General features: G+C 32.1%; 1 protein-coding gene across 1 annotated transcript; it reads right to left on the bottom strand.

The window, feature by feature from the left end:
• Nucleotides 1–3,953: 3,953 nt before the first annotated feature.
• LOC118761951 (ankyrin and armadillo repeat-containing protein-like) lies at nucleotides 3,954–10,814 on the bottom strand. Its single transcript, XM_036500151.1, has 9 exons — nucleotides 10,810–10,814; nucleotides 9,963–10,133; nucleotides 7,915–8,270; nucleotides 6,470–6,577; nucleotides 6,222–6,437; nucleotides 5,844–6,067; nucleotides 5,144–5,298; nucleotides 4,332–4,411; nucleotides 3,954–4,300 (listed from the first exon to the last, which is right to left on the bottom strand). Exons 1-9 carry the CDS (start codon nucleotides 10,812–10,814, stop codon nucleotides 3,954–3,956), a joined length of 1,662 nt encoding a protein of 553 aa, XP_036356044.1.
• Between the last annotated feature and the right edge of the window lie 728 nt (nucleotides 10,815–11,542).

Raw genomic sequence — 11,542 nt, 5'->3', positions numbered from 1 at the left:
GCAGGGCAATGACACCAGGCTGGGAGAATGAGTAACAGATTTTGCGCTCCGAGCTGTTCGTTATCTTTTGTAGATAGTTCCATTGGAAACATTCAGTTAAGCCCACTAGAAACAGACATGCACATTTATTTATTGTTACCCCAGGATCACCGGGTTTTAAGAAAAGAGAAAAGTCCTAGCTAACTAAGTGATCCCAGACCATAGCAATGGAGGTTTTGTCCGACGTGCACGAGAGTCTTGGAAGGCTCTTTAGAAAGGCCATTTCGATAGTTCGAAACGGAGATGATTTTTGAGGTAGTTTAACAAGAGTTCGTATAGGGGACTTGCAGGAAAAAGGGACTCACCATTTTTTGTTACGTTTTGATGAGAATTGCCTCCAGGGTGTTGGGTAAGATTTTCATGAGGCCGCAGTGACCCTGTTTTCGATAGACATGCACGTTAAAACAATAAACTCTGAATTATAAGAAATAACAATAAAATATGATTATTTAAAACTTAAATTTTTGGGAAACAATAGAATGAAATTAGTTTAAGTTATAAAATAGCTGAATATATATTAATTGAATCCCCTATGATCTTCTCGAAGGTGTTTGTTGAAATTCCGCCCAGAAAGTATGCGTTGTCCACACAAAGAACATTCGAAAGTCACATTTGCGTGGCTCTCTACATGAGAATAATACATTTCTGGATGGCGGAAAATGATTCCACACGGGTAGCACTCCATCATTTTCTGCTTTGCATCCACAGGAGCCTTCAATTAGTTTAAAAAATACTTTTTTTTCATCACATAAAAATAATCCATCCTCAACTGCCTGCTTGTGCTCATCACTATCGTGTAAAACGCGACTTTTATCTCGAGTGTCATCTACAAATTAGATATTAACATAATGAACCTCCAAATTGAGAAACGTCCTCTAGTTTTTCAGATGAGGATTGGATGTTAGTTTCCGTTTCTAATTTGGTCGTATCTTTTCCTCCGTGTGACATATTCTCTACAAAAAGATCCTTCTTGTCATTTTCTTTGATTTCTGATTCCCTTATAGTAGCAAAAACAGGTTCTCGAAAAATTGAGTTAATTTGACTAATAGTTGAGAGAAATAGGCAAACCTGGGAATATAAGAAGTGTTGTGGTTGGACAAATTGTAGAAAGAACCACAGTGATTCTAAACTATAGTTAACTTCGATCACAACCATATACTGACTTAGCATAGACTGTCTAAAAAGATTAAAATTAATTAGTTTAATGACAGGATGTTCACAATAACTATTATTGGGATTTATAATTGTTTTATAGGTCAACAGGAAATAGATATAATAAAAAACTAACAGTATGTTTTGTTGAATCTGATAGGTTAGCATTGGAGAATTCATTGGAAAAGTCTGATCAATTTTCTAATGACGAATTTATGATAATAATGTACTTTGGTGGAATATTCCAAATCATTTTGCATTTTTCTTTTATTTCCTTTTGACTTTGAAGAACACTTGCATCTAAAATTTGTAAATTAATGAATTTACTTGGAAATATTGCACTCGGGACACGGCGGTTGGTGACTCCTCATATGACTATTTAACATTGAGCGATTGATGCATTTGTAGTCGCAAATATGACATGAAAAAGGCTTTTCTCCTCCGCTGTGTTTTGACATTTTATGATAGTCCATATGATGTTTGATTCTCGTAACAAAACAACAATGTTCACAGCGATAGACTTGGCTCCCGTTAAAGTGATTCCCCTCTTTGTGACTGTAAAAGTCGGCCTAAACATAAAAAAGACTGAAAGCAACAGCATTGCTCGTAGTAAAGGAACAGTGTCGACATTTGAACATTTTTCCTTTTTTGACTTTTGCAGAAGCATTTTCCTTCCCAAATTCTTCAGCTAATTGGACGAATTATAACTTCAAACAAACCTAAAGTTGCCTGATATTCGACATTGGGAGAGTCCTCATTACACTGCACATTTTCTTCAGTTCTAAAGAATTAAATAAAACTTTGATCGCTACATTTGAAAGGGAACTTTACTAAAATTCTTCATTATAAATGATAATTAGAAAAAAAGCGGCGCAAGAATTTTTAAACAATTTTATAACGCAGTATATCGCAAGGGTTAAAATGTAATAATTAGGCATCCCTTTGACATACAAAATTGCCTCTTATCGACAATTACAGTCTCTTAATTAAAAAGAATGCAATAAAATTTGATAGCATAGGCAGTATATCGCTTGGCGGCTAACATCTAAGCATTTTAAGCGATCCACTTAAGGACCCATTCAGGTAATAATTAATTCAAGATTTTATTTATGATCCATAGGAAATGTACAAAACTATACATACAGTTTTTCTAATTGTGCAACTCAGCTTGATACATAAATATAATTGACTTAACTCAATTGTTAAAACTTATAAAATATAGTCATCTAATCAATATGCTGTGAATAGGGTCAATATGAAAGCAGCTTAGTATCGCTGATAGAAAATTAAAAGAGCTTACATGAAATTATCTTCTTTTGACGATTCCATTTACGCGTAGTGTTTAAAATATCTAGGAAGCTTAAATAAAAATCGTTTAGCTCGTTATTCAAATTAGAATAAATGCAAATGTACAATTTATAATTACATTTTTCATTTTAAATAGTCAACGATTACTACATTTTTTGAACAATAGCTTAATTTTGATTATGTAATTGACAATTCATACTAATTTTATAGATTTTTTCAATAAATTTTAATACAATTCCACAAATATTAGATTATTCAAAAATCGCAAAAATATTATTTATAGCAGCATAAAATTATTTAACTTACTTTAAGAAACAAGATAACACGTTGGGAAATTTTTTCTATTTATGCTAATTTTGTACGAAAATGCCGTTTTTAATTAAGAAATGTTACGGGGAAGTAAAAAAATGCAATTGATAGTTACACAGAGAAATTAGATTTAGTAATCAATACCTTAACAAGAAACTATGTTTTAAGAATTCGAGAGAAAATTGTAAATATCATGTTTTAAAACACTGTTTTTCGAACTTTGGAAGGATAAAAACAAATTAATTCTCAAAATAGTTTCAAAAACACAAAAACAAAAAAATAATCCACTCAGATTTAGCTTTGATTCGATTGTCAATTAAGTAATTTTTATCAATAATAAATAATCGTGCAAGCGAAAATCAATTTTTAAATTCTCTACCATCATATTCTGTGTATATTTAAAAATCCTAAAGTGGAAATTTTTTTTACCTTTCACATTCTTTTATGAATTATTTTTAGTATATTTTCTTTAAAATTTTGTAATTAATAAATTATATATTTCATTCACTTTTTAGAGAGTTTTCTAAAGTTTTATGCGGGTAATTTACTTTGTTTTAACAAAAATTGATGGATATCAGTTTTTTTTAATTAATTGTTGGAAATTTTCAAACGCATTGCAATTATTTTCAGGGAAGACTTTTTTTAATAAATTTTTTAAATTTGGGTCGATAATTTATTTTGTTTCCTGATTAACATATTTCGCCTTACTCAATGTATTTTAACTATTTATCTATTAAAATATAGTTGTAAAAAATCTAAAACAGATTAAAGTTTAATTCTTGGTTTTGACTGAAAAAACCTACAGCGAATTTTAACCTGAATAGACATAAAAGAGTCGCTTTATATTTTTGAGAGATGAGAGTGTCAGTTTTAAGGGAATTAAAATATTAATAACAACAATTTATTGCATTATAATGCATTAAATCTATTTATTACTACCAGACTTAGTGTAATCTTTTTTTTGTTAACTAATAATAGGGATTTATTTAAAAAGAAATTTTTTCTTATTGTTAAAACAACTTTTATTAGTTATCGACCAAAACGAATTCGCCTTTGCTGATTTTCGACTGCAGTTCTAACTCGTCTCCATTCTAAATCGACATAGTGAGTACATGTCACCTATTTTCCTGTTGTTGGGGTATATGCTACTTTTTGGTCTCCTTTGAAATATAAAATAATTTAAACCTATATATGGGTAGACCAGAAATTAAATTATCTTGAAATGTTTCAACAAAAGTAGAATTTATTTTGGCGTCCTTATTAATATTTTGAATCAAATCAAAATATATTTTTGGAATGCACCGTACAGCAGTTAACAGCATTCTGAAGGCTGTAGTATTGAATGTCAAATATCCAATCAGTGTCGCAAGAGCTTCTGCAACATCATGGTTTGTATTTTTTAGTAGTTTTACAGACGTTTCGACCAAACCAGCAGTAACAAATGCAGATCCGATTCCGCAATCGGAATTCAGCAAACTAGAAATTCTTCTTGCTGAATAAAATAGTGAGAAATATAAAAATACCTGCCACAATAACATGATTAGAGTTTTTTGAAGACAAGTTTTCCATTAAAACTGAGATACATTTCGCAATGAACCGTACTCTGTCATCGTCAGACATAAGACGGGAAAGAATTATGCCCTTTTAACTTATAATAAGAATAAATGCCTGAAAAGCAGCTTCGGATTGTATTTCAGGAGATGAATCATTCATAAGCTGATAAAATGTTTCGTTCTTCAATGTTCCACAACAATACAGGTTATATTTTTCTTCATATGAATTGAAGCAAAAGTTAACAAGTGTGCTCCCTATTTGTAGTTTTACAAGCTGCTTTAGAGTAAGAAGATTCACAGATAGCTTACAGTGCTCTCTTCGTCGAATATACGCATTAGTTCTTTATACATAAGTTTCTTTTTTTCCAACGAAAGTATTCTAATTGAATTACTATTTTTGAGACTTAAACAACTAAGTGTGTTTGCTGCCTTTAGCTAAAACAGACTCTGACCACAATAAAGAATACTTTGAGATCAGAATTTTCCGATTGATAAAAGCAACTGAGTAAAAACTGAACATTAACGTCTGTTGATATTTTATTTTGTACTGATCTGAGCGACCTGTGTGCTAAACCTGGACTATCTTTAACACATGAAAAACCTAAACAAAGAATTCCAAGTGTTTTGATGATGATTTTTTTGATGCAAAGTGACGAATTAGAGTTCATCATCATTACTAACACGTTTAAAATTTCTGAATCACAAATTTTTTTCTGCCAGTAAAAACACTCAGTTGTTAAAGCAATTATGTTTTTACATGCTTAAATTAATAAATTATTTACAAACCGAATATTTTAAGCCTTTCTACACTCAGTAGAAGTTCAGTAATTCTTGAAACACCCAACGCTTCTGCCACCTTTTTTTTCTGTAAAACCACATTTCCTCTCAGTGCCTCTAGGCAAGTGGCTGCTTCTTGTTTAACCGATAAATTCAAAAACTTTGTATTTTAAAATTTAATCACTTGAAATAGATTTGTGACATCTTCATGGAAGCCATACTCAATATATAACTTTTGAATTCTTGGATTTTTTATTGCAGTATTTCTAATTGCACGAGAAGTGGCAGTCTTTAAGTTGACGCAATTGACGTTAATCATTTTTTTGAGAATTCTACAAGAAAGAGAATTTAAATTTACAAAATAAAATTTCTTGTGACAAATTCATTTTGAGCTGTATCATTTCCGTTGCATAGAAGACAAGTTGAGTCACAGACTGCAATCCTTAATTCATCTGAAGTTAAAAAAGACTTAAAAATAACTAGATCCCTCTTCAAGAAATTTAAGATATCTATGAGTTATCCCTCCTTCGATGAATCTCATTTGAATGTCGTGATTATTCTCGGATAGAAATCCGATTGATATTATTGTTTGCATTAACAAATCCTCATTTTTTCTCATTAAAAGACCGAGCAAAGGGAGTACAAAATTTTCCAAGTCTTTTTATGATAAAAATAAAAATTTTAACCGGTTGACTTTTTTTTTACTTTTTGTAATACATTTGCAAGAGTCTCGGTGACAGTCAATATAATTTTATCGTTGTCAAAATATAAAAGCAAGACAAAATAATTCATGAAGGTTGTATGAGTTAGTTCTTTGCATATTTCGATTTTGTTGGAAATTTTATTCACAATTGAAGAGATAAGACAATCTTCTTCGTCATCTCTACCTTCGTCCATTTCAAGTAATATTCTCAAATTTATTAGACATTCTAATTAAGTGTATTCAAAGACAACTTGAATTATATATTGATTCTCCTGCATTTTTTATTTTGTCGCATAATATTTCCAGACACTTTAAAGTTTTTTTTCGAGAATTACTTTCAAGTATCATTTCTAAAAATAATTTTCACAACAAACAGATACCTCCCAATTCCTCCCATACACTTATTCCTTTCAAGTTCTTTTCAATTAGGTATTTAAGGACTGATGGATGAAGAGATAATGCTGCCAGTCTGGTTATCGTAGCCTGGTTTGAATCGCATGTCAAGAAATCAACTCCGCTATCCAATAGATATTTGATCGAGTCTAGTGCTCCGTATTTTGCTGCAACATGGATAGGAGATTGAAACAAACTAACGAGCTTGCATAAAATTAAATTTACATATTTTTTGAGCAATTTAGTTGCATATTGCTTCTTTTTTTGATCACGCGAATAATCGATGGGTGATTGAATGCAGAAGCATAATGAATTGGTAACCATCCATTGCTGTCCGCGTAGTCTAGCAATTTTGGTGATGAAGAAATCATAATTTGAAATATAGATAAAGCTCCCACTCTTGCCGCTAAATGAACCGTTAAAAAATGTCCTAAAATAAATTTTAAGAACTATTTAACTGCTGGCATTAAAGCCACACGAATTATTGATCTCTCCTCCAAAGTTTGCGATGCCAAGATATATGTTTGACTGATCATTGAGGACAGCATAGTGAATGAGGGAGTATCCATATTTGTCTTTTGTGTTTATAAATGACATTGAAACGTCCCCAATCAATGCATTAAAAATAGAAGTAGATCCTCGATAACATGCAGAACGAAGACCTTCCTGCGGATTCTAAAACCATTAAAAAATGTATTTCACCACCTTTCGAATGCTGGCTCCCTTTGATCCATAATGCTTCTTAAAGTAGTCTTGGATTTGTGAGTCAGAGTGTTTAAGATTAGTCCAATTCATTTTTTGTGTGATGTTCATGAAATCTTCAAACCATTTTGGACTTTTAGAGAGTTGGTATTTAAACGGTTCAGTAGGAAACGAGACAACATAATATCTTTGTTAACAACAAATTGTACGGTTTGTTTTGTACATAAACAATTTGGATGGTTTTTTGGTTACTGGAGTCAATTTCCAGTGAGGAAAGAATTGAGGAATCAAGAACACATTCTGGAGAATCTACTTCAAAACTAATTCCTAATTTGATTAGTTAATGGAAAGAACCGCCATGAAGATGTACTGTCTTAACTTTATTCGTAGGAAAATCACAAAATTCTTTTCGAGATATCAACGGTAAAATTTCTGTTTCATCTTGAATACTTCCTAAAATAAAAAAGAGGATTCAAGTACCCGGGAGTATTGATTTCATTGCATTAAGCACAGGTATTCTCAGATTCTTTTTAAGACTTATTAGAAGGTCAATCATAAAGGAAATAAATTTGGTTAAATACAAATAATAATTGATGCGATGCTATGATTCCAAAAAGATAGAAACCTGAGATATCAAACCGTCTTTAATAATGTTCTGATGTTGTTGGAGACTTGTTGTGACAATGTGGATTTCATCATCACTCATAAATTCTGTATCAGCAAAAATAATGCTTTCAATGTCCCAAATAGACTCAAACATGAGTATATTCTTTGAATGGTCACTATTTACCCATACTTTATATCTTTCAACATGAGACACTCTGAAGAATAGCTTCATCAAATAGGACTCCTTGTATTTTAGAAAAATTTCTTTTTCCTGATCGTCTAACGGCTTGTTTAAAATTCTGAACTTTTTGTAATCTTGATCATTTTTGGAAATATCAATCATTCCTATTGTCAGTGATCGCTACTTAATACCCCAAGCTTCAAATTCGCTAAATATGTCTCTTTTGGTCTGTATTTGACCATTTTCGTCGACATCTAGTTTTTTTCTCCACGTGTCTGAAAACTTGAGTCTTTTTTCTTTTGGGAAAAAAGACCCATGCCAAAGGGCCTTGACCATGTAGTCCACTTCAGTCACAATTTCAGCAACTCTGGTTTTTTTGTAAACCGGCGATATATTGCATTCACTGCTCATGTCAGCATTGGTTTCCAAAGTAAGATTTGGGACTTGACTGAAACAATAAATTCCGACGGTCAAATCTTTAATTATTTGATGAAATTCTTCAAGCAGAATATTGTCAAATTTGTTTGCGGGAACTAGAATATGTAATCTAATAAATAACTAAAATATATTTACATATCGTTAGTTGGACCTATTTTGTAAATTTCATTTGGGCATGTGTCAATAAAAGTACTATTTTGATTATAACTTGTCTTTCTCTCGATATTGTATCGGTTAAGGAGTTCGATAGTCTCATATCTTTGATAAATTAAACGAAAAACAAGCCGCGTTAGTTTATCGTAAAATGCTTTCTGAAATTCATTCGTACCCATTAAATCCCGTTTCTATGACGATTAACTTTTAATTGTAATACCCCTAATATCAGAAAAGACCCTAGCAATGGAACAAAACTAATGTAAACATAGAATGACAATTAATTTCAAAATAGCAACAATTATTTCTTCTGTCCCCAGGCAGGCAAATCTAAGTTTATCTTTATAAATGGGATACAAGTGATTGGACATTTCTAGTATATTTTGTGGAAAAACCACAGATAGAGATAATTGAGCAAAAAATATGCCAACTATTTGAAGAAAACTATAAATCAGAAACATCCCGTTTAATTATTCCAGATCTATACCATTTACAACTCTATTTTGCATGTACGAAATTTAATTTGCGGTCAGTAAACTCATTTCTGCAAGTAAGAAATGATTTTTGACATTCTTGACTGCAAATTTAATTTCCAGATTGCAAAAATGATGTTCTCAGCTGCAACATTGACTTGTAAATGGTATAAAAGGCCGTGTCGCCAAAACACTTATTTGCAGAATTGCAGAGGGACTTTTAATTTGACATGTTTTATAATGATTAGTATTTTTGATAGCCTTTATAACTTTTATAATAAAATCGTGTATTCTTTTTAACCTATTTTCTATTAATTATTTTCATGAATTTCAAATAAATATCATTGAAACTCCAGTTAAATTGAAAAATGTCAAATTTTGTGTGTAAAAAAGTAATGTGACTATCAAAAAAATATGGATTTTTTTGCAATAAGATATAAATGATTATCTTGTGGTAGCTTCTTTTATTTTTAAATGATTTATTAGACGTAATTTCAATACAATTGATTAATAAATACTGATTATTATAAATACAATTTCATTTTTCAAATTATCAAGTCGACGAGAAAAGCAAATTTTCTGAACCTAAAACAAACAATTAGTGAGGCTGGCCGGGTGTCTCGTAAGGCCAGTAATTAGCTTAGCTATCTTTTCACGTCCTTTTTAATTTATAAATAACAATTAAAATATCAAAAAAAAATTAGTTATAACGGCATACCGAAGAGGTAAAAGTTATGGAGAGACTTCTTGTTTGCTGATATTACCCACAAAGTACTGTTTGGAATGTTATTACCTATTTATACAACACGGAACTTTTATTATCGACAAGATCCGGTGCTTCAAAAAAAGTAACTCAACGTTTTTCCTCATTAATCAAAAGAATACTTTTACAAAACTAAGAATGAATCGAAAAAAATTGAATTTAAAGATTACAGGAAGATCAGCATCCCATTGTAAAATTACTTCTACATTACGCGTATATTCTATGCGACGCGAAACACATTAAAAACGTATCGAACGACATTGTCTGCAGATTTCTTCCAAATTCGACTCTATGTTGAAGTAAATTATTATTCGTGCTGCAAAAGAATTTGTTTGTTGTTTCTTTGGCTCTGGATTGTTCCAAAGATATAACCAATACGGAACAACTAGTTGTTTTGTTAGAGTAGTTTTACCGAATTTTAATATGAAGAATTTTTGTCATTATCGTCACTTCACCTATCTGGAAAAGGAGTGGACATATTTCAAGCACTTTGTCGAGCTCTCGAAGAAACAAGTCTGATCCTTCGAAGTTAATTTCTGTGTCAACAAATGGAGGTGCTTCTATCCTATGAGACAATGGAGAGCTGAAAATAATTTTTATCCATTGAATATTATTGCATAATTCACCAGGAAAATTTCATCGCCTCTTATAATTCTTTCCAACAATAATGGCTGTGTCATTGCTCGCTCAACTGAGACTAAAAAACTTGATATTCCAATGGGAGCTTTAGAATACCGCAGCTTTTTGTCGAATATAACTGCACGACTCTCTCTTTAAACCTTGTTCTTTATGGAGATATGCCTGCACTAGTCATGAACACTCTTAAAAAATTTTGGTTTCCTATATAAATTCACTCAATTGATGAGGTTTTTTGTACCCTCCAGATGGTGATCCTAAGCTAGGTCTTGCAATTCAACGTAATGTAGTGGATAGGCATCCAGATTCCCATTGGGATAGCTCCTTTTAAAACACTAACGAAACAAAGTCGTCTTTTTTCTCAGGAGATGGTCCAATGTCTTATTTTTAAAAATTTATTGTGGAAAACATTTGGATTATTGGAAGGCGACGCAAAAAATGCCTTTATTCCTGTAGAGGACAAATGGCCTCTCATTTAGCAATACGTTCAGATGCCTGGATAAAGAGGCACATTTGTATCACAGACTTACGCACTGTTTGGGAACACAAAAAAACTCCATTTTAGAGTGCCAAGAAGTGAAAACTAAGCGAAATTCGATTCTTGTCTCAACTGGCTATATTACTTCATATCTTTTCGACAAAGGACTTGCTATGTCGGCAGCTACATCCGAAAGGTCAGTCAGAATCCCTCCCTTCTCTGTCTGTTCGTAAATGACTACATGAAGAATGACGATTTCTTCATCTTCAAACTCATTGCCTACAATGTGAACAACATGGTCGTCGACAATGTCATCAATGCTTGCTGGGATATCTTCTGCAAGAAAGAGGAACCGTGGATGCCAAGGTCTCCTCTCCCCCTCTTCAGTATTAGTATAATTATTTATTCTCGTGTTACTCCTTTATTATGTTAATAATTGTAGTCCCTCGCGTAGGTGGTCTCATAGTAGTGGTCGTACTGCAATGTTTATACACATTACATTAGATAGGGGTTGTCGCCTTCTGTAGTGCTCGTCCCTCCTGTCCTCCACCCAATTCCCCACCAATGTGTCGACCGAGTAGGTTGTGGTAGATGAGAGTGACTGACCAGTTGACATGAGGTTGCCTAGTTATTATTATTTAGTTTAATAAATTATTTTCAATACTAGCTTGTTGTAATATGGACAGAAATAGCAAGTATTCGTGCAAGTCCAATAGAAAATGGCCCCCCTCCCTCTGCAGAGTAGCTCACTATGTAACCCCACCCCGAAAAGTTGGAACGTGTTTAGAAATGCGTGTTGTTGCCCTCAATTACTGCTTACAAAAAAAAATTTCTAATACTGAACTATCTTATCTTGAAAAGGCAATCATATCTTTTTA

This window comes from Octopus sinensis, unplaced genomic scaffold (assembly GCF_006345805.1).
Source record: "Octopus sinensis unplaced genomic scaffold, ASM634580v1 Contig18757, whole genome shotgun sequence".
NCBI classification, from domain to species: domain Eukaryota; kingdom Metazoa; phylum Mollusca; class Cephalopoda; order Octopoda; family Octopodidae; genus Octopus; species Octopus sinensis.
The sequence above is the reverse complement of the archived record's forward strand: the minus strand, read 5'-3'. Positions and strand labels throughout refer to the sequence as shown.